General features: G+C 40.6%; 1 protein-coding gene across 2 annotated transcripts; it reads right to left on the minus strand.

Annotated features, from left to right (window-relative positions):
* FEM1C (fem-1 homolog C) lies at window positions 1-27,766 on the minus strand. 2 transcript variants are annotated; one of them, XM_047867234.1, is made up of 3 exons: window positions 27,428-27,766; window positions 25,832-26,565; window positions 1-4,724 (listed from the first exon to the last, which is right to left on the minus strand). In XM_047867234.1, exons 2-3 carry the CDS (start codon window positions 26,373-26,375, stop codon window positions 3,415-3,417), a joined length of 1,854 nt encoding a protein of 617 aa, XP_047723190.1. In that variant the 5' UTR covers window positions 26,376-26,565; window positions 27,428-27,766; the 3' UTR covers window positions 1-3,414. The 2 variants fall into 2 exon arrangements, with proteins under 2 accessions (XP_047723190.1, XP_047723198.1); XM_047867242.1 differs by having other exon boundaries at window positions 27,425-27,766.

The raw sequence follows: 27,766 nt of genomic DNA on the forward strand, positions 1-27,766 counted from the left end.
TTTGGTGCAAATTTAATTTTATTAAACCTTACAATGAATGTTGTGGCATATCATTTTCCATTATGTGACAACTTATTGGCTGGCATCTGAATACAGTACTTCTTCTGAAAAATATGCAATGGGAAGTGACAAAAGGGAGAAACTAGTTGTTTAGTGATATATGAGGGCAAAAAGAAAAAAAAGAGAAGAAAAAAGAAAGAGAAAGGATGACGACCAATTAGTTTCTCTAGGATCTAACTCTAAAATGGTTAAAGTTCCATGCAAGAATGCTGCCGTCGCATTACGCGAGAAAATGGTTATTATCTCATCTGGTTCCCACAATTCTGATAATTACAAGGATTATTTTACCTGTAAAATTCAACCTAAGGTTTCAGCTGGGCAAAATGATTTTAAAGAGCTACTTTTTCACATACAAATTTAAAGAATTTTCCCAAGTCACAGTAGCTGCGGGGTCTCTAAGATATTACACGTTAAGGTAGTAACTTTGTCAGTGAGCAATTGCTTAACTTCAAAGTCGTCATGGGCACCATGTTAGTTTTTGCTGATTTGGGTTTTATGCCCATGTCAGATTTATGGGTAAGAAAATGACTCTTTTTTAAACCTATAATCCACTTGTCTTTATAAAGTAGATTGGTATCTAATAATCTGAGTAAAATGACCACTTCTCTTCCAGGAATGATCAAGAGCGGAACATTGGAAATTCAGCAGGCCTTACAGGGCATTTGTACAGAAATGTCACCGAAACTTACAGACCCCAGCCAACATCACCATGTTACAGTATAGTTTAGTTCGAATCCCACAAGTACAATTAGCTCATCAAGTATTAAAGTACTCATTTGTGGTTAAAAAAAAGGAACACAAATTTAAGTATTTTTTTAATTCAGTCAAGAACGACTGTGAGAATACTTTCAGACAAAGGCCTTAACGGTGTCCAAGGTCACGTTTCTTAACCAACCTCCTCCAGAATGAAATCATGGACCATTCTCAGCTATCAAACTAACGGATTTTTCAAGAGCTCCGAACAGCATTAGATGGCGAACAGAGAACTGTACCCTAAACTGAAATAAGGCATTTCAGTTCTCAAAGCCGAAGAACTGTTCTAAGTGATCAATATTTAGTGGTGGAAAAGGCTACGTCAAGAAATCCTTAGTTCCACTAAAGTTGTATGATTCAAGTTCACCTATAAAGTACAGTGAGGTGTGTGTTACTATACGAGCACGTAAGCCCTCTTATCCCCTCCCAAAAAAGAGGGGAAAATGTTAAATCACTTAAAAATCCAATTGCTCATCATTTACCCCCAAATTACTGAGATCTACTGGTGTAGATTTACTGTACTTACAAAGTTTCCCTTTTTAAAAAAAGTAGCTCATGCATATATAATTCTTATACCACAAGGTCAGAGGCAAATGATTTCAAAATACTGATGTCTGAGAGTTCTAGCATATTTGTCTAAATCATAAATTACTAATACATGTGGCAGCTCAAATACCCCATCAAATTTGTCCGTGGTAAATATGGTTTTAAAATCTCTTCATCGAAAGGCTAGAGAGTGACCATTTATATCCCATTCACCCTTTTCAATGGTGAAATTCAATTCACAACCTAGTAAAGATATCTTAAAAAAAAAAAAATTAAACCTCAATTATTTAATCAGAAAGTAAGTCTAATGTTTTACTTACTACTGTTCATTATGAGTTTTGTACTGAATAAAGATGAAATAAACCTAATGTGATTCTTTGCAGTGATGACTCCTTAAATACCATTACATCAAACCCTCAGAATAAAATGGAAGCAAAAACCCAAGTGATCCAGCTCATTCGACTCACAGGTAAACTTGAGTTTTTCTCCAACAAATGAGGAGCTTTTTTATTCAGAACAATTTCATTAAGACATTTGCAGGGCAAATGTGCCATCATAAATTTCATTCTGAATAACAATAAAGTGCTGAATGAGAATTACCTGAATCTTTTTTTTTTTTTTTTAATACTTTTCACTTATCGTTTCTTAAAAGAGCCCTTTCTGTGTGTGGTGGTGTTAGCAAAGCTGTTCGCAGAAAACAAACGAACAAAAAGAACGACACATAAAAAAAGAAAAGCAGAGTGAAGCTAACTTTCAGTAAGGGAATATAGAAAGCACTGCAACCTTTGTGTTTAACTACAGTGACAAATAACTGAGACCAAAGTAATTCATGCAAGGTATCTTTAAAGGTATACTTAGGCTGGAAGAAAGAAAGAATGGACACTCTACTGACCTCTGATACTAGGGCAGTAAATTGCATACTAAAATACCTTAATTATCCTAGATGCCTAGATCTGGCTTGGCAAGCATCATGCCACTGACATGCTTTAGCTCTTTTGGTAACTAAAAGTGATCTGCAGTTCAAGTGCTGAATTATGTCAATGTGACTCATTAAAGCTGTATGATAAACTTTGAGGTTAAATTTAAGCAAATGCTCTACACCTAATCACATCATCAGCACAAGCGGGCCAATGCTGGCGCAGCATGAAAGGTGGGTCGCTTTATAAAGATTCTTCCTTGTACTGCATGATATATTAAGATGACAGACCTAAATTTCAACTGGGTTAATGAGTTAGAATAGATTTGTTTCCCAAATTTAGCACACGATAATTTCAGTGGAGTAGAGAGAGAAACCTCAGAAGTGAAGAAAAAGAGAGAAAAAAAAAAAAAAAAAAGAAACAAAAGAGCTTGAGCTCGGGTAGCTAACCTGTAGCTCTAAATACTCATGCTACAGAGAGTACCACTTTCATAAAATGAACTTTGTAACGAAACTTAACAGTGTTTTGAGTCGAAGTTGACCAACTGCTGCATAGAAAATGTGCTAACATACAACAGTCAAGTTTAAGCCGGTGCATAGAGAAGATAAAGCACTTATGGTAACTGCAAATGGTTAACAGGTCCGGAGAGGGTGTACGACCTAGCATGGGTCCGTAAGGGGGGAAAAATTCTGAAGTAGAAATGGTTAGGAAAACAAAGGAAGCGGAAACGGGGAAGAAGCTTGGAGAAGAGAAGGAAGAAGCAGGAAAAAGAAAGATTTTTCGATTGTATAAAATTCACAAACCAGTAAAGTATAAAGACACCACTGAAAAACGGTGAACTCTGTCCCAAACACCCAACAGCAAACAAAACCAGAACAGGTAAGCCTTTGGCAGACAATTTTAGAAATTTGAAGAGGACATTACATTTCTCAATAATTCACCAACAATATATTATATGGTATATTTATATTAAATACTGGGAAACCAATCCTGTCAATCGGATGCTTCTAATGCTTTAGCCAATGAGAGCACGAGGAGATCAAGCTAAGTGAATGCTGGTGTCATCACAACAGTGCTCGTTTATGAAACAACTGTTACCGATTCGTGCTTTGACAGTGCAGAACATACAGTCCGGTCATCATCTATGAAGCGAAACAAAGGTCTCCAGCTTCTCTGGAATGTGCCCTTTGTAATATATTCTATGATTCACTATGACACGAGCAGCGAGACACTGCAGGGTGGTATGGTTTATGGGCTGGATCAAATTTTTAGCTATTTCCTTCTCGTCCAGCAAGTCGCTAGCAGTTTGTTTGTGCAGGTTTGTGGCATCAAAATGTGCACCTGATTTAATAAGGAGATTCATGATGTCTGGATGGTTGTTGAGAGCAGCGATGTGCAGGGGACTGTTGTCGTCGGAGTCTCTGACGTTCACATCAGCACCGCATTCAATCAGTATGGCAGTCACTTGCAGAGATGGGAATTTACAAACAGGGTACCGCCCCACACACGTGGTATTCTTGTCCACGGCCAGATGAAGAGGGCTAAAGTTATTCTTTCCCCTCGGATGCAGCTTCAGAAACCTGTATATCGTCTGCTTTTTGAAATGGTCCTGTTCTAGAGTACAAGGAACTTTTTCTAATAAGCAAATCAAGTGCAAAATAATGGAAAGAGCCTTATTTAACTGTAATGGGTCGGCCGGACACTGAGTTTGTTTGATGGCTCGCTCTATTTCAAGGACACTTTTGCACAGTATGCCCATAAGATCGTCAAATGTAACAGTGGTGCCCAGCAGGCCTTTAGCCCGATCCTGCAGCATAAAAGAGAACAGTTCTGCAAAAGATAACAAGCTGCTGGCGGTCATTGGGCTTAAAGGGTCCAAATTGTTCTGCTGCATATCCAAAGCATACTTCCACAGGTTGATGCATCGTTTGAAGTTTCCAGAATCCGCATAGACTGCGCCTCTGTATCTAATATAGTAAGAGGTATCGGGATGCGAAGGGCCAAGAATGCGCTCTCTAATCAATAGTGCCTGCATTCTCATCTCATCGGGGTCAGCAATAAGACCTTCTAGTTCCTCTGTACTGTTTACCTCCTTGGCATAATCGTAAGCCATTATCAGTGTCTGTGGTACTGGCTTGCTAATTATATTAGTCCTATCACTGTACCTCATGTTCATGGCCTTTTTCCAGTATTTCAAGGCCCCAAGCAGATCTCTTTTTTTGTCTACAAATGTAGCTCCCAGAAGCTCCAGAGCATTGATCCGTTCTGTCTTGCTCGTCTGGGCATGGTGAGTCAGAAAATCCACAATATTTGTGTGACCAGTAACACTTGCTGAGAGAAGGGGAGTCATTCCATAACCATCCTTTTCCATCTTGGCACAATACATGAGAAGCATCTTCATGATGTCCAAACTTCCAGATTCCGCGCAATCGTGCAATGCAGTATTACCTTAAGGAGAGGAAAGAAAGAGATAACAGATTTTGAGGGACCAGGGTACAACGGAACACATGAGGAACCTAAAGAGAAGCAGGCAGTCCCAGGCCGCCCTTTGTGGGACATCAATTTGACTACACATGAGAAAAAATTATCCCGGCACCTAAAACTAGTGTCTGACACACAGAGGAAGTTAAATAAACACTTGTTAAGTTTGGTGACTGTATGACCAAATTAGGCATGAAAGGATCATCCAAGTCACTAAATGAAATTCAAAATTAATCCATGGCCTCTTGGGTTTTTTAAATAATGTTTTCAAGTGCATATTCTTTGACTCAAAAGTGATGAAATGAAATTAACCAGCTATTCAACTCTGCAGTCACTTAACTTTCTGGGTCAGCTTCCACATTTAAAAACAAGAAATTGAATCCATGATATCTAAGATCCTCTAGTTTGATTCTAATAGCAGTCAGAAATTATGTCTTTCAATATTTGATTGTCAAATGGGGAGGTAAGCTGTCTTAGTCAAAATCCTCGGTGACAAAGTACTTTCCTCAGCTCCCGTAAGAAAAACAAGTCCACTAAAATCTGAAAAAAATATGTGGGTGGTTCATTATGAAGTTTAAAAGAGACATCTGAAGTATCCTTTCATGATGGATTACTTCCCATGGTAATTTAATTTTTTAAACATTTTTTTCAGATGTACTAAATGTTCTGACGCGGTCTTGTTCTTCCCACACGTGGATTAAAACGGACAACAGGCACATGCTGTAAAAGCCTGTATGCAACGTATGAAGACAATACAACCACCAAAGTATTTCAGTTGCCCGAGTTCAATGCCAAACATTTTACCAGTTATCATAACAAAAATTATCACACAGACCTTTGGTATTTCTACACGGTGTTTGCAAAAAATTTCAACAGTGAGTCATTTCAGGCACATGTGCAGAAAAGAGTTAACATAGCTGGCAGAGACTGGTTATCCTCAGAAAGAACTAGCTGCTTGCTAAGGGACAGCCCTCAGCTGACACCTGAGAACTCGTCTGGTGAAGAGTTCAGAAAATCCTCCTTAAATGATAAGAGTGGCTTCCTGTTTGTATTGATAATATAGTTTATGCTGAATACCTGCTTTCCTTCTGAGAGCCTGGAATTTGGGGTATTTCCGCAAAGGGTGCCTATGTGACTAGCCTCCAAGAAAACCCCTGGGCTCTGAGTCTCTAATGGGGTTCCCTGGGCAGAAAACTGCTGTGTGTGACCTCTTAAGACAAGGAGACAGCGAAAAAAGCCTGCAAAGATTCCTCTCGACCCCACCTGTGCCTCCCCCCCTTAGGATCCAGCTGCACACCCTTCATTACGTCACCGCAATACATCTTAGCCATGATTATAATGGTATGCTGACTCACCTCCAGACATGGGGGGGGAGGCCGGCTCAGGGTGGGGGGATGCTGACACAGCAGGTGTACTAAACACTGGTTTAAACTTGAATACTTCACATAACAGATCTATTAACTACAATTCCAAAAAGCAAGTTATGACACATTAGGACTTTAATCTTTCCACAGGCTTATCCTGTTTATTCTTCCATGATACCTACAGGAATTACATGACTATCTGCACATATTTATTCTGACTCAAGATTTCAAAGGTCCACAATGGAATGGTGTCTGATGGCATGTTTTAGCAATGTGTATATAACCAAGCACTCAGAGAGCCCAGAGCTTCTGACTACTAACGTTCATTTGTTCAAAATAATTTCCATTAAAAAACACAGCTACTACTAAATGTATTTTTAAAACTTTTAAAATTAAAAATCCCAAATAGTACTTTTTTCCTCTAAGAAAGAGACAATATAAGGGAAACATAAGGTTTCAATGGCATTCTTCTCCATTCAGAGTCATATAAAATCAAGAATAAGAATGCAAAAGGAGCACCAGGTGGCACAGTCAGTTAAGCATCCGACTCTTGGTTTAGGCTCAGGTCATGGTCCCTTGGTTTCGTGAGTTCGGGTGCTGTGTTGGGCTCCCTGTGGACAGCCCACAGCCTGCTTGGGATTCTCTGTCTCCCTCTCTCTCTGCCCCTCCCCTACTCGTGCCATATGTGTCTCTCTCAAAATAAATAAACTTAAAAAAAATAATACAAGAGAAGTCATTTTCTTTTTTTTTTGTCTGAATTGACTTAGAATTTTGCTGTGTTCTTTTAAAACATATTGACATATTCTTGATCAGAATTTTAGACTGTGAGAAGTCATCTTCTTAATTAACTGAATTGCTGTACTGAAATACACCATAGACTGAAAAAGATGACTTTTAAAAATAAAAAACATACAGAAGAGTTTCACATCTAGTAATGGCAGAGTATGATCAATCTTCCCGGTAAGAACTAGAAAAGCTGAAAAATTTATTTTTAAAAATCTGTTTGATTTAGCAAAGAGCTAAAAAGTGGACAACATCCGGGAGCAGAAAGAAAATTAGAGAAGTTCAGGATTTGGGGAAGCTTCCCCCAGTGGCCTCTACCAATTCTGGAAGCAGCAGCTAGTAAAAAACTGAGTGGAGCTTCTGACAACTTGGCAGAGCCAGGGGAGAAAACCAGAGTCCAGAACCCACTAAGAAGGGAACTTTGAACTGCTCCCTGCACCCCCCTCCCCCCTCACCGTACACCCTGAGTCATAGCTCTGAAGGGCTGCACCCTAGCAGTTAAGGCAAACTGCAAACAAACCAGGTACTGGAGGAACCTAAATCCAATTTAAGATCGTGTTGATACTGAATTAAGGAAATTCGGGATTGCTAGTTAAACTAGTCAAAAGCCAGAAGCAAATACAAATAGTAATTAGAGAAGATATTGTCTATTTGCTATAGCTCAAATTATTTTTTTTATACTCTTTATATATAATGTTAAGTATCCAATCAAAGGAACTGCAACACAAAACCAAGACAAATAAGAGCTGATAGGCCCAACAGAAGATCCAGATAATATAGTTATCAGACACAGACCTCGGAATAATAATTATGCTTCGCAAAGTATGAGAGATTAAAAAACATTTCTGAGAATTAGAAAAGTGGAAACTACAAAAAAGGAACAAAACGGATGTTCTAGAACTGAAAACCTCAGTGGGTGGCTTTAAAAGCAGATTACATACAGCTGAAGAGAGACTGAGGGACTGGACAATAAGTGAGGTGAAAATATACAGAAAGCAGCATGGAGGGGACAAGCTGGCAAAGCAGGGACAGTGAGAGACGATGTCAGAGGGTTAACAACCTGAAAGCCAGAATTCTAGAGGAAGAAAATGGGCCCAAAGCCATACTTAAACAGCTAAAGTCTGAGAATTTCCTGAAGCTGATAAAGTACTAACCACAAATTTAGGAAGTCTTACAAATACCAAGACAGAGAAATACAAAGAATATCACCTCCCGGCTCACTACAGCAAAACTGCCCAGTGCGAAGGCAAAGAGAGAAACGTTACAACCAGAGCACAGGTGGAAACCACCTGCAAAAGAGCTGCTAGGCTGAGAGCCAAGCCCTCCTGGGGAATAGGAACTTGGGAGTCAACAGAATGGTATCTTAAAAGCACTGAAGGAAGGGAAGCGCCAACTCGAATTTTACACCCACACCAAGAATAAATGTGAAATGAAGCACTGGTTCAGGCAAGAACGAAAAGAGAAAAACCAAGGTACTTATGACCAGCAGACCTAAATACTACGGGGTGTTCTCTCTAGGCAAAAGAAAGATGAGCCACATGGAAGCATCGAGATATGGACAGAAGCATCAATAAAAGGGATAAATACATAAGAAATAGAGACTTTGGAAAGAACAGTGCTTTGTAGGGCTTGAAATGCATACAGAGCAATGAAATGCTTCACAGCAACAGCATAAAAGGAGGGTAAGTGGAGTTCAACTATTCTAAACATGTTTGCAAGGCTCGGACAGAGGTAAAATCGGAAATTTATGTTATTCCTTGAATAGACACTTTTCTAAAGAAGGCATCAAGATGGCTAACAGAGACATGAAAAAAAGCTCGACATCACTCATCATCAGAGAAATACAAATCAAAACCACACTGAGATACCACATCACATCTGTGAGAATGGCTAGTATCAAAAAGACAAGAAATAACAAGCTTCGGTGAAGAAAAGGAACTCTCGTGGACTGTTTGGTGGGAATGTAAATTGGTGCAGCCACTGTGGAAAACAGGATGGAGGTTCCTCAAAAAATTAAAAACAGAACTACCCTACGACCCAGCAATTGCACTACTAGGTATTTATCCAAGGGATACAGGTGTGATGTTTCGAAGGGGCACATGCACCCCCATGTTTATAGCAGCACTACTGACAATAGCCAAAGCATGGGAAGAGCCCAAATGTCCATCGACGGATGAATGGATAAAAATTCAGTGTATATATATTCAATGGAGTTATTACTTAGCAATCATAAAGAATGAAATCTTGCCATTTGCAGCTATGTGGATGGAACTAGAGGGTATTATGCTAAGGGAAATTAGAGAAAGACAAATAGCATAGGACTTCACTCATATGTGGAATTTAAGATACAAAACAGATGAACATAAGGGAAAGAGAAGCAAAAATAATATAAATACAGGGAGGAGGACAAAACAGAAGAGACTCTTAAATATAGAGAACAAACTAAGGTTTGCTTGAGGGGTTGTGGGGGGGCCCATGAGCTAAATGGGCAAGGGGCATTAAGGAGGACACTTGTTGGGATGAACACTGGGTGTTATACGTTAATGGATGAATCACTGGATTCTACTCCTGAAATCATTATTGCACAATGTGCTAACCAACTTGGATGTAAATTTGAAAAATGAAAAAAGAAATAAATAAAATAAAAAAGAAATTTATGTTATTCCTTTGGTAAGTCAAGGTAGTACAGTAATCCATAAAATAACAGCGGATATGCAGCATGTCATTATTATGTAGTCTCTAATATAGAGAAAGAAAATGAAGTAAGAAAAAAAGAATTCAGACAAAAAAATGAGAAACAAAGAACACAAACCAGATAGGACAAATAAAAATCAGAAAATAGAGATTAAAATCCAAATATGTTAGTAATTACATTAAAAGCAAGCAAACAAAATGTTCCCATTAAAAGACATAAAATGTCAGACTGAAAATACAAATACATGAAACTCAACTACATGCTGCTTACAGGAGACACAACCTTTAATACAAGGGCAGAAAAAGGCTAAAGAGGAAAAAAAGGGAAAAAAATTTATATCCTATGCAAAAAGTAACTATAAGGAAGCTGTGTGATATTAAAATACAGGACTGGGGTGCCTGCTCAGTCAGTTAAGCAGCCGACTTTGGCTCAGGTTGTGATCTCGCGGTTCATTGAGCCCTGCATCAGGTTCTGTGCTGAAAGCTCAGAGCCTGGAGCTTGCTTCTGAATCTGTGACTCCCTCTCTCTCTGCCCTTCTACCACTCACACTCTCTCAAAAAATAAATAAATGTTAAAAAAATAAATAAAATAAAGGACTAAGCAGATCCTAACTAAGCAGACGTTAAGGCAAAAAGCATGGCTAATTAGAGATAAAGGGAAATATTTTATAAGGATATAAAATTCAAAACAACATAAAGATACTGTAATTCTAAACTTCTTTTGAGTTAAGAACATAGGTTTGAATTACATAGAGCAAAGAATCAACAGAACTCCAAGGAGAATCGGGCAAATGCACAATCGGGCAAGTACACCTGAACACACTTCTCAGTACAGAAGACCGAAACCAGTAAGGATATAGAAGATTTTGAACACAATTAACAAACATGATTTAACAGACATACATAAATGAACACTGGACTCAACACCTGTAGAATACCATTTTCTTCCAAGGATATAGGGAAAAATAGAAACACCAACCACATTCTGGCCATAAAGAGAGTCACACAGAAATGTCAAGGGACTGATATCCCTGATTATGTTCTAAGTTCACAATGCAAGTTAGATATCAAACACATACACACACACACACACACACACACACACACACACACCCCAACATCAACAAAACGCTAGAAAAATCTCCATATATTTGAAATTTTAAATATATACTTCTAAATAACCTACAGGTCAAGGAAGAAATCCCAATGGAAAAACTGAAAATATTTGTAACTGGATGAGAACAAAAACCTTAAGTAATTGATCTGGTGGGATATGGCTGAAATTGTGCTCAAAGGTACATGTTAGAAAAGAAGAAAGGCTTTAAAAAGATGGCCACACTTCCATCTCAAGAAAGTAAAGGAGAAAAACAGTAAATTAAACCCAGAGAAAGCAGAAGCAAATAATAAAAAGCAGACATCAGAGAAGAAAACAGTATCCATACGGCAGCACAGCATTTTTTATTTTCCTAAATGTTATGTATCAACTGTTGCCCCCTTGTCATCTTACATCCATAACTATGCAGGCAGAGAAAACACTTATTCTACAAATAGAAAACAGAGACATTAGTAATAGAACACACACCCATGCCTCCCAATCACCATCGTAGTGCTCTGCTCATTCCTGGGGTCATATTTTAAATGCTAGTCGTCCTCAAATCTGATGAGTAAGTTTTATCTAATACAAGCCAAACCTCCTAATGAAACTCCACTGATCATGTTACTTTCCAACTCGACACCCTTCATGCTTCCTCTAAAGAAACAGCTGAAAATCTTTAAGATGGCTTGAAGAATCCCACAGCACTGATTCTCAAGGCACTATCTGTGCAGGGTGGGAGGACAACAAGGAAGAAATCCATAGTTTTAGAAAAAACATGTGAAGTAAAGCTGAATCTTGGTTAGTGGTAACACACGTAAGACACACTATGAGGAGTGGATTTTACCCTACCCTACTTCTCCAGCCTCATTTATCAGCACGTCCAATACGAATGCTGCACTGTGAATCTTGCCAGGAGCTGGCAAACTTCTTCTATAAAGGGCTCGACAGTTATTTTTAGGTTTTGCAAGCTGTAAGGTCTCTGTTGTAGCCACTCGACTCTGCCATGTCAAGAAGTATCCAGGGACCATACGTTACATGAATGGGGACGGCTGGTTTCCAACAAAAATGTCCTTATGGGCACTGAAATATGACTTTCATGGCATTGTCATGAGTCATAAAATATTCTTCTTCATTAAATTTGTTTCCAACCATTAAAAGGTAAAACATCTTAGCTCTCAGGCAATGCAAAAACAGGAGGTGGGCAGGATTTGACCCCCGGGCCATAGTTGGTCAACACTCTCATTCAAAAGACATTATCAATCATTCACATGGCAGAGACCCCACTTCTGCTTCCTGTCACTCTGTCCTAAGTGTCCCTCCCAGCACGGGGGACAATCCCACTCGTGTCCACGCCTCGGCTTTTCATTTCCCTGTAATACACTCTTCCTTCTTTACCATTTTAACTTCTTGTCCTTCAAGTTTCAACAGAAACTTCAGCTGCCCAAAGAGGCCATCTTGTTTATACCACATCGATTTGTCATTTTGAGAATGCCTAGTGAATAAATGTATCACTTATCCTGGTAGGTAACCCTACTACATGGGCTATTATAATATTATGTCATATCTTCTAATAGTACAGTATTACTGCCACACAAACCGGTTTTCTTACCTTAACAGTCTATTCCTAAAGTATACAGACCCCATGTAACATTTCCTTTGTATCCCAGCTAGCAGTTAGCACACTGCTAAGGCTAAGGTAAGATTCTTAAATTTTTGAAAAATGTTTATTTATTGGGGCTCCTGGGTGGCTCAGTTGTTAAGCATCCAACTTTGGCTCAGGTCACCATCTCGCAGTTGGTGGGTTCAAGCCCTGCATCGAGCTCTGTGATGACAGCTCAGAGCCTAGAGTCTGCTTCAGATTCTGTGTCTCCTTCTCTCTCTACCCCTCCCCCGCTCACACTCTATCCTTCTCTCTTAAAAATAAACGAACATTTAAAAAATATTTATTATTTATTTTGGGATAGAGAGTGCACAAGTGGGGAAAAGGGAAGGGAGGAAGGAGGGAAGGGGGGGAAGGGAGGAAGGGGAGAGGGGGAGAGGATCTTAAGCAACTCCACACTCAGCGTGGAGCCCAACACGGGGTTCAATCCCATGACCCTGGGGCCATGACCTGAGCCAGAATTAAGAGTTGAACGTTTAACTGACTGAGCCACCCAGGCGCCCAAAGATTCTTAAATTTTTAATAGCTGGTATCACAAAAAGTGATTCAAACTCGGGATAAAGTAAGCTTAAAAAGTAAAATCTCAGGAGAGAAATCTTAATTACTCTAACAAGTTATGTATATGACCACCACAGCTTCATGTCCTAAAAGCTCTGAAAAAATGTTTCTGAATTATAGTCTAGACCTTGACTCAAAAGTTTAGAAAAGGGAGGCAAAAAAAAAAAAGGCGTAATTTTAAAGCAACTATAATTTTTGTCTGAAGTCTCCAAGTCTTTCTACATAGATGTTTTGATAAAGTTCTAATCAGTCTGTTTACAACTGTTTCCTGCTTTTCTCCTACATCTGTCATTTTGTCATGATGGGCTACCGGTAGGTACATGGTCCACATGAACTCCATGGATACTACGCGATCATTATTAACGGCTCTATGGTGAGTTCAAGCAAGGAGGCATGAACCAAGTTAACACAAACACCTCCCGTCAATGGATGTCTGCAGAGCTTCAGGATTTTCACTATTACAATTAGTGCCTAAAAGCCTATAAGGACAGATAACAGACCAGTGACTGCCAGGGGCCAGATTGAGAGGGGCTAACTGCAAAGGGGCATGAAGGAACCCTTGTTCTACCTTTACTATACTGGTGGGCAAGCTGCAGTGTATGTGTATCAAAACTTACGGAACTATTTGCTAAAAAAGATGAGTTTTATTGTATAAAATTATACCTCGATAACTAAATGACAAAAAAAGTAATGTCTAATTTAAAATAGAATCACAAATGTGTGAAAGCTTAAAATACATCTTTAATTCATTCCAAAGTAATTAGACAATCTTTTAAAAGTTCTACTTTTATAGGAGGCGCCTGGGTGGCTCAGTTGGTTAAGCGTCTGACTTCGGCTCAGGATATGATCTCACGGTTTGTGGGTTCGAGCCTCAGGTCAGGCTCTGTGCTGACAGCTCACAGCCTGGAGCCTGCTTCAGATTCTGTCTCTCTCTCGCTCTCTCTCTCTCTCTCTCTCAAAAAAAAACATTGAAAAAAAAAACTTTTTTTTTTAATAAAATAAAAGTTCCACTTTTATAGTTTTCTTTCTGGTACTAGAATGAATTTTCGAATTTTATTTATATTACTTCTATACCTAGAGACACAGAGCATTTTCCCATGTCTGTTCACAAACTTTATTTTCTTTTATGACAAGTCTATTTACGTTCCAGTTTCTGGGACTATTAGTCTGACTTTCTCTATGCATTTTATAAAATGTTGATCAGTTATCTGCTATATTTATGATATATACCTTGCTCTATTGTTTCATTCGAGAGAGATGCTTTCAGTATTAAACGCAAGTTCTTGTGAAAAATATCTAACAAGTTGAATTTAAAAATCAAGTTAACTATGTCCTGATGACTAACCTCTGCTAAATTATACATCAAAGACCAATAAAATTGTATTTAATTTTTGCTAGGTTTATTAATGACAAACTCTTGGTGTATAACATCATGTGCCAAGCGCTACTAAATATTCAACTGAAGCATTTTCCCTGGGTTATGTGCCTCTTAAAAATGTTTCCAGGGACATCTGGATGGCTCAGTCGATTACACATCTGATCTTGATTTCAGCTTCGGTCATGATCTCACGGTTTGTGAGTTCAAGCCCTGAGTCGAGCTCCATGCTGACAGTGTGCAGTATGCAGCCTGCTTGGGAATTCTCTCTCCCCGCCCCCCCGCCCCATTCATGCACACATGCTCTCTCTCAAAAATAAACTTAAAAAAAAAATGCTTCCATAATACACAAGATTCGCTATCTCTACCTCATAAGGTCTTAATTTTGTGTCCTCAGAGTAAGAAAGCCAATTAAAAATAGAACACAAGGTTCAAAAATAAATACTAATATTACCAGGCACCTTAGATGAAATTAGGGATATTTAGCATTGAAATTTAATTTACCTTTAACTAAAGAAAAAAAAAGAAAGAATATAAACATTGTATTATATAATTCTCAATGCCTGACTCAGAACATGTTCATTTGAAGAAAAAATAAAACTTCTGACACTGAATTCATTATGGAAAATGCTTATGATTTCTCAAAAGGCATGTCTGTTAAAAGGCCATTTCTTAAAAATCAAGCTAACGGTCCAAGTGTTAGTTCAGTTAAAGTATGTATGCAGAAAGTTAACACAGTATGATCTTAAATGTATTACTTTTCAACCCTATAACTGAACATAGAAACAGTGCGAAGGATCTGGAAGAATAAAAGGTAGCCCTACTCGTTGAGAGGCTTCTGGGATGGACACTAAGGGAAGGAGACGGAGGTGCGCACGCTTGGTCACCAAAGGGAGGTGGGCTCGGGGGATGGGTGAAATAGGTGATGGGGACTAGGGGGCACACTTGCCGTGAGGAGCACCGGGACGGGGTAATGTGTGGAAGCGCTGAATCACTATGCTGTACACCCGACACTAACGTAACACTGTATGTTAGCTATACTGGAATTAAAATAAAAACTTAATAAAACAAAAAATAAACAAAAATCATGGCAGTATTTCTCAAGAAGACCTTTCTACAAGCGCCAATCTTGGCTGCTGTTAATTCTAGAGACCTGTAATCTTGTGATAGCAGGCACATGAGACTACACTCCACTGTGAAAGTTGAGGTGCCTACCGAAGGGGTCAATATTTTCCTAAAATAAGTAATCCAAAAACAAACTAGTATTTTGAGTAATAACTAGTTGGAGCCCTAACAGTTCCCTGGCTCCACACCAGATGTTTTGGGCTTGACTAAACAATAAATAAGTGATTGTCTGCATGAGATTGTTACCAATCAACTAACGACTTAAATCATACAAGAACTTCAACACAGAATTTATAACTATCTCCATTTGAATAAGATTACTTAGGCTCTCCAGGATCAGAATTAAGTCAGTTCCTAAACCACTCCCAATTTCTATTTTTATTGAAACAAAAATGTTCTCGTAAGGGCTATACAATGTTTTACAAATACAAAATGTCTACTATAAACTGCTTTTTCTAACAATATCAATTGAAGAAATTTTGCTGTTTTGTAAAGTTCTCACACAGTTCAAGTTTTGTGTGTATGTGTTTTAGTCAAATAAAGTTGTGCTTCTCAAGCTTTAATGTGCACAATCACCACTGGATCGCAGTAAAATGCAGATTCTGATTCAGGTGATCCAGGGTGGATCTAAGTGATGCCTACGCTGCTGGTCTTTGCTACTATGAGCGCCAGGGAAACAGAGGAGGAATCTTATTTTCAAAACAGAAGAGAAATCTTATTTTCCTGTTTGTCATATAGGTGTCTGCCATTAAACTAACACATCTAATAATGATATCAAGAAATACAAAGAGAAGGGGCACCTTGGTGGCTCAGATGGTTAAGCATCCAACTCTTGATTTCAGATCAGGTCATGATCTCACGGTTGATAGGTTCAAGCCCCGTGATGGGTTCTGCACTGGCAGCACAGAGCCTGCTTGAGATTCTCTCTTTCCTTCTCTCTCTACACCTCCCACACTGTGCTCTCTCTCAAAATAAATAAACATTAAAAAGTAAAAAGGGGGGTTCCTGGGTGGCTTAGTCGGTTCAGCATCCGACTTCAGCTCAAGTGATGATTTCACAGTTCACAAGTTCGACCTCCACATCGGGCTCTGTGCTGACAGTTCGGAGCCTGAAGCCTGCTTCACGTTCTGTCTCCCTCTCTCTCTGCCCCTCCCCCACTCGAACTTGGTCTCTGTCTCTCAAAAATAAACATTAAAAAAAAAAAAGACACATGAACAGAAGTTGAAAAGGAGGGTTAGGTCACAGCCCTATTTCACACCACACAGAAAAACAAGTATCTCCACTCCACCTTATGCGTGAATGAGAAAATTCTATGCCACAGCAGGAAAAGGGTGTGTTCTATGACTAAATTACACCGTTTGACCCTCAGAAACTTTCCTTTGTAATAAAGGATATCAGTAAACCCTGCAGTGTATTCTTAACAATTTTCTAGTTTAAGTCAAATCTAAGTGATCTACAAGGTGAATATTTAAGAAATCAGTTTGTAAAATAAAATCCAAATTGCTGTGAATAATACCTATCAGAAGAGTGAAAACACCAACGTAAACTGGTACAGCCACTGTGGAAACAAAAACACTAATTCAAAAAGATACATAAACCCCTATGTTTATGGCAGAACTGTTTACAACAGCCAAGATATGTAAACAACCTGAGCGTCCATCGACAGATAAACAGATAAAGACGACATGGTGCGTGTGCATCTGTGTATACACACACACACACACACACACACACACACACACACACACACAATGGAGTAATATTCAACTACAAAAAAGAATGAAATCTTGCCATCTATGACAACATGGATGGGACAAAAGGGATGGTAAGTGAAATAAGTGAGACAGCAAAAGACACAGATCATATGATTTCACTTGTACGTGGAATCTAAAAAACAAAATGAACAAACCAAAACAGCAACTCATAAATATAGGTGGTTTCCAGAGGGAGGGTGCAAGGGGGGATGGGCAAGATAGCTAAGGGGGATTAATAGGTACAAACTTCCAGTTATAAAATAAGTAAGTCATGGGGATACAGAGTACAGCACAGGGAATACAGCCCATAATACTGTAGTAACATGGCGTGGTGACAGATGGTAACCACACTCACTATGAACACTGCGTACGTTATTACTCAAATCACTATGTTGTACACCTGAAACAAATACAATGTTCTGTCAACTATACTTCAATAAAAAGAAAGGAAGGAAAAAGGAATGGGAGGGAGAGACATTTTATAATCACTTCAGTTTTTACAAAAAAAAAAAAAAAATTTAAGTTTGTTATAAGTACTCACTTCACTTGTTCCTCTTATTTTAATGGTATACCTGACTCCCTTTCCGTTACTCTTAACTTCTCTCATTTTCTTTAAAAAATAAATTTACTTAGAAAAATAACAGTGATGGGGCGCCTGGGTGGCTTAGTCAGTTAAGCATCGACTTTGGCTCAGGTCATGATCTCACGGTCTGTGAGTTCGAGCCCCGCGTCAGGCTCTGTGCCGACAGCTCAGAGCCTGGAGCCTGTTTCGGATTCTGTGTCTCCCTCTCTCTTTGACCCTCCCCCGCTCATGCTCTGTCTCTGTCTCAAAAAAATAAAGAAACGTTTAAAAAGTTTAAAAAAAAAAGAAAAAGAACAAAGTGAAAAAAACACCTACAGAATAGGAGAAAATATTTGCAAATCAAATATCTGATAAAAGACTTGCGTTCATAATACATAAATTACTCTTACAACTCAGTAATAAAAAGATAACCCAATTTTAAAACGTGCAAAAAGACACCTGTCCAAAGAAGATAAACAAATGGCCAATAAGCACATGAAAAGCACACAATGGTGAACATCATCACGTGAAATCAAAATCAAAACCACAATGAGATACCACTTCACACCCACTGAGATGGCTATTCCCCCTTCCAAAAGAAAAAATAGTAGTAACAAACGTTGGAGAGGGTGTGGACAACTGGAACTCTCCTAGGCTGTTGACAGGAATGTAAAACGGTACAGCCACTTGGACAATAGTTTAGCTGTTCCTTAAAAGGTTAACAGAGAGTTGCCATGTCACCCAGCAATTCCACTCCTCCACATATGCCTAAGAGAAATGAAAGCAAACATCCACACAAAAACTTGTACATGAATATTCTTATCAGCATTCTTATCCTAATAGCTAAAAAGCAGAACCAATTCAAATGCCCATTAACTGATAAATGGAGAAATGTGGTCTATCTACACAAGGGATTATCCAGCAATAAAAAGAACATGCTACAAAATGGACAAGCCTTGAAAACAATATGCTAAGGGAAAGAAGCAAATCATAAAAGACCACATATTAGGACTCCATTTATATGAAATGTCCGTAGCAGGCCTATGTCCCTAGAGGACAGAAAGATTAGTGACTGCCTAAGGTTTCTGCACTTGGGGTGGGAGAGGAGAGGGGATGCAGTGAGTATGACTGGATATGGGTTTTGGCGGGTGGGGGATGAAAAGGTAGTTGTGGTGATGACCACACAACTCTGTGAATACACATTGATTCACACACTTAAATGGGCGAACAGTACGTCTCAAAGCTGTCTTAAGATCAAAGTACTTGCATTTTTGGTAAAAACTTCTGACTTTTATAAACAGCAATTAAAGGGTCTCTAACTGTAACAGACTTACTGGAAATGCACAAGAACAATTCTCACCACTGCTCTTTGCCTACTGTGCCTGCCATCCACTCTTCAGTTCTGTGGCTGGGACCGTGAGAGGCTCACTTGCAAAGGAGGGGAGGGGGCCTGCGATTCAGCTGCAGAACAAGGCTGATTCCAAGTATTTTATTCCTGGAATAACTAAATGGTATGTGTTAAGGGAAGAGGTAGAGAGAAACACTAGAAGGGGTAGAGAGAGGCACTAGAAAGTTCCTCTGCTCAGGATGTTTCCCTTCCCCATGTTTATGCTAACACCAGAGATACCTGAGAACAGGAGTTTGAAGGAAAAAAAAAAAAAGCAATCAAAACAGAATCAAGGACAAACTGTGCCAAGGTTACCATGTGCCCTCCCTTCATTAATCCTGTGTATAAGGCGCTGAGTTCGAAGCATATGGAAATTTAACGACACAGGTCCTTGAGCTTCCAACAAGTTCAATGCTAAAAACATATGCATCCAGAAGTAAGATGAATTCTTATGACTGAAAGGGAATCAGAAGTGCCTAGGAGACGGGTCTTGACATCAGGTGCAATTTCAAGGCTAAGACGACCTGAGCTTAGGAATCCAGACTAAAAGCAATCAACAGTATAGTGTAATGTGATGAAAATTACACAATGTCAGTTGATGAAACATCAACATTACAATTGAGACTCATTCAAACTCCCTTTCCTGGCCATTCTTCCTAACGGTGGGGGACAAAAGGAAGAGACATGTCTTCCTCAGATTTGCACCCACATGGCTTCTTTACCTAGGCTGGTTCCCACCTCTATCTTCCATCACATACCTTCCTAATGTCTCAGGAGCATTCGTCTCTAGAATGCCAGAGGCTTCCTGAATTTTGTTTTAAACACTTTTTAATCTAGGAAAATCTGATAAAGACAGACTTGGTGACAGTCCCACTTGTACCCAAAGGTCAAGAAGTAAAACTTAACCTCAGCCTTAAGCTCAACTCACTGCCAATAGCCCTAAAAGAGCAGTAGTGTTCAGGATCTACTTATTTTCTCCAACTTCGGTTCACTTGTGAGGATTCACAGTTCAAAATCCAATCTCCAGGCGCAGAGGAACACGATGGCTATCTCCCCACTGGGCTCCATCTACACATTTTCTGCAGCTTCGCTTCTCCAAGGAGGATATCAAGTCTCCCTGGGGATACAGAGACGTACGCTCAGGGACACAAGAGGGCAAGAATGAACGTGGAACCACTCAAGGGAGCAACTTGATGCTCTGGGATTTGAATGTGAATGAATTCAACTAGTAAGTTGTTGTTTTTCATTATTATGAAATCAGAATGAACACAGAAATGCCAGAAAACAGAATGAAATTTGATGTCCCTCTCTTCACCTCTTCTCTGGAAGTAGGTGTGTTAAGGTGAACCAATAGCTGAGAAGAATATTCAAAGTCAAGAAAGAAAATAGAACTACTTCCAACAGTCTCAGAGAGTCCTGAAGTACAGGGAAATAAACTACCTAGGTGACAAGGGGTATCCTCTTGGTCCTTTACGTTAGTATCAACAGCTCTTAATTTATGGGGCAGATTTTCTTATCTAAAATAATTTTGCAGCTACAGTGGGTGAAAAAAAAAAAAAAACAAGAAAAAAAACAATAAGATTTCTTTTTTCAGATTTTCTTGACTGAAATACACCTAGACCCCAAAATGCCTATCCTATGGGACAGAACTAATATAATATGCCTAGGGTTTGCTTTAAACTACTGCAGAAAACAAAGGAGAGGAGAAAGAAATCCCCTGGAGACCCACATGTACTGCTCTTTTTTCACAATTACAGTCTTCATTTCTTATTTCATGTCTCCATGTGTGTATTTATTTCCATAGTGAAAGAAAAACACAACAGTCCCTGCCAACAAGGAGCGTATAATCCTTTTTCTCTTACATCCAGCACAGTCATTCAACAAACTCATTTACCAAATACCCACTACAGGCCAGGCTCTCTTTCTAACACATGGATACAAACACCAGCCGCAAACTTTCACTGCCTTACCTCTACATAAAGAATAAAATCAAACTCCTTTATCTAGACTTCAATCTAGCCCTGAGCGCCCTTTGGTCCAAATATGCCTTTTCCAATTCTTGGACCCTCCAAGCAGATCTCTCAATGTGCCCTTCCTCACGCCATAAGACTGTACCAAATGCATTCTAGCGATATGAACCCCAAAAATCCTTTCAAGGCCCAGTTCGGCGTCTCCATGAAGATCCCATTCTTCTAAAATCCACCAGCGTGGACTTATACTAACCCGTTAGCAGTTGGCAAATGTGACGTCCTGTGTCTTCTCAGAGCCTCCCACAATGTCCAGCACAATGCCTTGCCTACAGAAAACTCAGTGATTATCTTATTACCAATTAACCTACTTACCTTGGGTATTTAAAAAGATTAAGCCATGCATGAGGATAGCATGAGGATCCTGCTAGGACCAGTGTTCCCAGTCCCGACTCAGAGAAGCTCTTCTGCTCTGAGGCATTCCAATCACTTTCAGCCGCTCAATTCCCCAATCAAATCAGGGTGTAAAAGCAGAACTGAAGGGTGCACCTAACTGTACTACAGACCCTATTCTGAACTGAACAACGAGAACATAAAAAAAAAGGAAAAACAAAGCAAGCCAAAGATGACCATAACCGTGAAGGGCTGAAATGTGATCACTCTGACACAGGCTTGTTCAATCACTTCTGATTTGTAGTCTACGCAACCCGCTCTCCTGTTTCAAACATCAAATGCTGTGTTAAAACGGAGAAGTATTTCTAAATATTTCAAAGTTTTTCTCCTTTCTGAATGCCAGGGGAAAAGAAAGAACCCACTGTCTCCAGAGGTAACGAGTTGGTTGCGAATAGAATATTACCATGTATCGAATAGAAGACAGCGTGACTGCAAAAAAACAATGGAATACAATGGAACGTAGAGGTCATGTGCTTTTTGTATTTAGGCAGACCAAGCATAATCTGCCAATGTCTTCTTTCTTCAGAACCATTTCCAACAGTGAACACACACAATTTCCTAAGAAATTATTCTATTTTATCCCTAGTCTCACCAGTCTTTTCCACTTTTTGGCCAGGAGGAAAAATGGGGGGAGGGGGGCAGAATCCTTTCTTGATGTTCTATCGCATAGATCCTTCTCCAATGTTCCCCTTAGATTCAACTGGTTCCTGTTTTTTATTATGCATTAACCCATAAAACAATCTAGAGTCAGTAAGAGAGTGATTATCAAGGAATGGAAGCTTCAGGATCAGAGTGCAGGAGGGTACATATATACTTTAATCAGCCCCCAATTTTCATTAAGAATCGCTGTCAAGGGGTGTGTGGGTGGCTCTGGAGATTAAGCATCTGACTTGGTTTCAGCTCAGGTCACGATCTCAGTTTCATGAGTTCAAGCCCCGCATTGGGCTCCATGCTGACAGTGCAGAGTCTGCTTGAGATTCTCTCTCTCCCTCTCTCTCTCTCTCTGACCCTCCCCCACTTATGCCATTTCACCCTCTCCCTCTCTCTCTCTCTCTCTCAAAACAAGTAAGTAAACTTAAAAAAAAATCACTGTTGAAATTAAAAGACACCATGACAGGGGTGCCTGGGTGGCGCAGTCGGTTAAGCGTCCGACTTCAGCCAGGTCACGATCTCGCGGTCCGTGAGTTCGAGCCCCGCGTCAGGCTCTGGGCTGATGGCTCGGAGCCTGGAGCCTGTTTCTGATTCTGTGTCTCCCTCTCTCTCTGCCCCTCCCCTGTTCATGCTCTGTCTCTCTCTGTCCCCAAAATAAATAAACGTTGAAAAAAAAAAAAAAAAAAGAATTTAAAAGACACCATGACAGGTAAAAGCAATGCACACAAAGTGATACATGTTATATATATTTTTAAAATACTATATTTGTATGTATATGTGTGTGTATATATATACATATATGTGTACATATACATACATACATATATATGTATGTATGTATATGTACACATATATGTATATATATACACGTGTATATGCACATACATACATATATATGTATAAAGAAGGCTATCTGAAAATAATTTTTGGTACGAAATTATTTTCTCATGGTAAGTGTAATTTTTTGTAAAAGCCACAAGTGGTAGATACTGATACAGCAAGAAAAAACAACTCTAGAATTAGATCATTTGACCAAAAGAGTCAGCATACATGTCCTCACATGCAAAGCTATGTGATGATGGTGATAAAAGGAACCTTCTTCCGAAAGAGCAAAGGTAATTGAGGGAGATACCACTCAGTTTACTAGGGGAAAATGCTCACACAAATGTGATCTGTTTAGGGCACAGGTGTCTCACACATTCTGTCTCCAGAAGTAGACAAAGAACCTCTAAAAACCATAGGGGAAACAGTACCAGGACTCATTTCTCCAATGACCTAAGGGTTTAAAACAATTTTACTTAAATATGTAAGTTTAACAATCTGTGTATTATTAGGCTAATGAATAAAAAACCCAAACGAAAGAAACAACAAATCAAACAAGCCTAAACAAGCAGCCATACCTTTTGTTTTTGATGTTTATTTATTTTATTTATTGGGGGGGGGGGGGGGAGGAGCTGGGCAGAGAGAGGGAGACACAAAATCAGAAGTAGGCTCCAGGCTCTGAGCTGTGGGGCTCGAACTCACAGTGAGACCATGACCTGAACAGAAGTCGGGTGGCCCAACCAACTGAGCCACCCAGGCGCCCCAAGCAGCCATACCTTTTAACCCTCTCTCAGCTACTTACGATTTCAAAGCATTTCCCATGGTAACCTGGTCACGTAAGCAGTAACTGTCCTCTTAAAACAGGCTTTCTTTAAAAGAATGTGTTGAAAACAAACAAAAATGTCATGCTGTCATTTGAGCCAACAACCCACCTCAAAGACAAGCAAGAACGCATGAAAAAAAGGGTAAGAAAGAATGTCTACAGGAACGTTTTTTATCCTACTGAAAAGACAGAAGATAACCCTCCATTAGGAGAGTATGCAGCTACTGAAATTAAAAGGCTGTAATTAGTGACATTACAGATATTATTTATTAAGCTAAAAAAGGGTTACAGAAGAGCATATATAATAAAATTACATACATGTATCTCTATGATAAATTCAGAAATATTTTTCAAAAGGATTGTCTATAAGTGGAATTTTGTGAGATTTTTATATTTTCTCTGACAAAAAAAATTTACAGAAAATCAGTGAGCCTGCCTTTTTTAAAAAGATCATACTAATTTCAGTGAATTATGTCCAATAACTATGTAGTGTCCCTTAATTGTGTGGTGTAGGCTCTCCAAAAGGCAATCAGAGGCTCCCACAATGATAAATGCACCCTTTGATTCAGCAATTCCATTTGTAAGTATTTATAATACAGCTATTCTCACACAGTGTGCAAAGCCACACTTTTGTTTAAGAATATTCACAGAAGCTCTGCTTATATTGGATGTGACCTAACTGTCCATCAACAGGGCCTAGATAAATTATGTATATTGATACAATGAAATACTGTGTAGCCATGAAACAGAATGAGGCAGTTCTGTGTGTTGGAGCTGAATGAGGTCCAAGATAATTAAAGGTTTAAAAACAACAACAACAACAAAATAATATGCATCAACTAACAGAAGGGAAAGAGGGAGGAAGAGACATAGACAAGTATACTGTCATCGCACAGACTATCTCTAGAACACACAAAAACAGGGAGAGTGCTTACAAACAGAGGCTGCAGGGGGCTGGAGGTCTAGAAATCAGACTTCTTTCTCATTGTAAACACTGGAAATCAATTTGAATTGTTTGAATTTTTCGTTCCATGTGTGTAGTCTCCTTTTAAGTTTTAATAGTTTTTTTTTTTTTTAAATTGGGCTGTGAATCACTTTGCTATTGTATAAACAAACATGCTGAAGGGGAAAAAAAAAGGTTCCAAGCATCAAAATACGCTATCAAAACAGCTGTCTTGGAGAGCTTAGGGAAAAAAAAAAAAAAAGCTTCGCAACTATCATTTGCTGCTTTAGGTTTATTACATCCCTGAAAATTACACACAGTTGTGAACCTGAGCCCTTCTTTTCCACAAAGGTGTTGACACTGTTGCTAGCCAACAAATCCACGCCTTGTTCTGTGCTCAGTTTTGTAGCATATTTTAAAATCTGTTTTCTCTCTCGCTATATTTAATACATGCTCAACGTGAAAGGGTTTTCTATTGGCCACACAATAAATTAAGAGAAGAAGGGGACAGATTTTCTTTTTCCACTGACACTAATCCTTCCAGGTCAGTGTGGCCTGGCCTTCCCTGACAAAATAACAAATGAAATGCCTACCCAAGACACAAGACAATGAGTCACTAAATATAGTAGTTTCTACTACACCGGGGTTCTTTAAAAAACAAAAACAGAAAACAAAAAACAAAACAATCTAGGCAAAAAAAAAAATACGTTACCTTGAAGTATATTCTCAAGTAGACTGAACACAAGCCTAAAGGCTCAGGTCAACTGTCACTAACATCCCCTGTAAGTCTGGGGAACCCGGGAATTGGAGAGTACTCCAAATAAGAGACGGAAAATGCTACTTAACACAGCGACTGAGGGCTTGTTATCACACTCATTCAGCGTATTCTCAAACATCAGAGAAACAACCAACAAGGTTATGCTGGAAGGGACACCTAGCCGGAACAGGTCTGTCAATGTGGGCTGACTCAACGCCCACTGTTTACAGTGATGCATCCAGCTTCCTGAAAACGATGGTAAACACTTAAAAAACACAGAAAGGAAGAGGCTGCACTCACCTTTGACACTTTTTCTATTAACGTCTGCCCCCTTTTCGAGTAAATACTGCGCAATCTCTTTGTGTCCTTTGTAACAGGAAATCATCAGGCACGTATGCCCGTGGCGGTTTGATACTTCCAAATCGGCTTTGTGTTCCACAAGGTACTTTACTATTTCCAAATGGCCATCGAAACAGGCGGCTCGGAGAGGGGTTGAATTGGTCAAAGTGGTGTTGTTGACGGACGCTCCATGATTTAACAAAGACTGAACCACCTTCAGATGTCCCGCGGCAGAGGCGGCCCACAACGGCGGGGCCCCCTCGATGGTTTCGCCATCAAAATTGACGGAGCCCCCGACCTCTATGCAGGCACTGCACTGCTCTAGGAGGAATTCCACCATGTCAAGGTGCCCGTACCTGGCGGCCATCAGGAGTGGCGTGGCCCCATTCGTTTTTTCGGAGATCAAGGAGGAAACCTCCTCTTTGGATTTGCTTGCCAACAACTTGGTGAGAAGCCGGAGTTTGCCATCCCGAGCTGCGTTAAACACTGCGGTCTTTAGATCCATTTATGTCCGGTGGAGCTGGCTGCGCTTTTTTTATCTTTCAAAGCAAAGCCCCAGCCTAACTCTACGGACACAGGCAAGAGTTACAGGAACCAAAGTTCAATGTTAATCACGGCACTCCAAACGGATATAAAACCACGGAGAGTGTGTTCTGTCTTACTGCCTTCCAACATCTGAAAACCAGAGCACCAAACTAGGAAAAGGAAGAAAAAAAAAGGGCGGGGGGGGGGGAGGATTTGTGAGTTTTCCATAGGTAAAGGCAAAAACAGTTTAGGTTTTCTTAATTTCTACTCCTAGGGGGAGGGAGGGGGCCGGATAGTCCCATACTTAAGGGACAACTCAAGCCACCAAAACACGGTGGGAAAGACTACAAAAAGGTTACACACAGACCCAAATGTTTTGGTTTGGTGGGAGGCAGTTTCTTTTCTATATACGGTAAGCTGAAACACTACAGGCGACCGGGTTTTCTCGCCTCCAGAGCAGCCCAGCATTGTTCTAGTTTTTGCTTTGCACACGCCCAGGGAGAGTGCACCCGAAAGCGGCGAGGGACGCGGGTTCAGAAATGTTTCTCTTCCTCACATCTGCAGAGGGGAGCGAGCCAAGGGCGCGAGACTGAAGGCCTCGCTATGGCCAGAATGGGTTTCGAGAAGGAACAAAAAGGTCGGCCACGACAAACCGCGGCCAGCCAACGCCAAAGCCCTCGCCCAACAAGGTTCGCTTTCCTTTAAAACTACTCGAAGCTCTCAGGAAATCCGGCCGCCTTCTCTCTAACTTCGCCCGCCCCATTTTGATTCCCCCCCCACCCCACCCCGCAAGGGATCGCAGGTTCCCCCAGACCCCGTGCCCCTCCGTAACCTTCACCGCCACCTTCTCCGGACCCCGGCCGCCCCTTCCCCGAGCGACCACGACCCTCGCCCGCCGGGCCGCCGAAGCTGGGGGCCTCCGGCCCGCCGCCCGCTGCCGGGGGCGCCCTCCTTCCCCTTCCCGCCCAGGCCTCCCCGCGGGCGCCTCAGGCCGCAGCCCGGGCTCCGGCAGGCCCCCGCCGCCACCACTACCTGCCCGGGGGCTGGTCCTCCCCACCGCCGCTGGCCGCTCGGGCTCGGGCCGCCCCCCTTAAATTGAAACCGTTGTCCGCGCCGCCGCCCGGGCCGGCCTGCTCCGCCTGCAGCCGCACAGCTCCTCCATGCCCCGCGCCCCACAGGAATGAATCCGGCCGCGCCGTTCGCCCCGCCCCGCCACGCCGAGCCGCCTCCCGCCCTCCCTGGCTGCGCGGGCTACAGCAGCTGCAGCGGATGCCGCGGCGGATGGTGTAATGGGCTGCGGACCGGGGGCCGGACGAGCCTGAGCCAGGTTTCACATCACTGACGCGGCAGCCGCGCCATTGGGCTGGGGGA

Source organism: Prionailurus viverrinus, chromosome A1, assembly GCF_022837055.1.
Source record: "Prionailurus viverrinus isolate Anna chromosome A1, UM_Priviv_1.0, whole genome shotgun sequence".
Classification (NCBI taxonomy): Eukaryota; Metazoa; Chordata; class Mammalia; order Carnivora; family Felidae; genus Prionailurus; species Prionailurus viverrinus.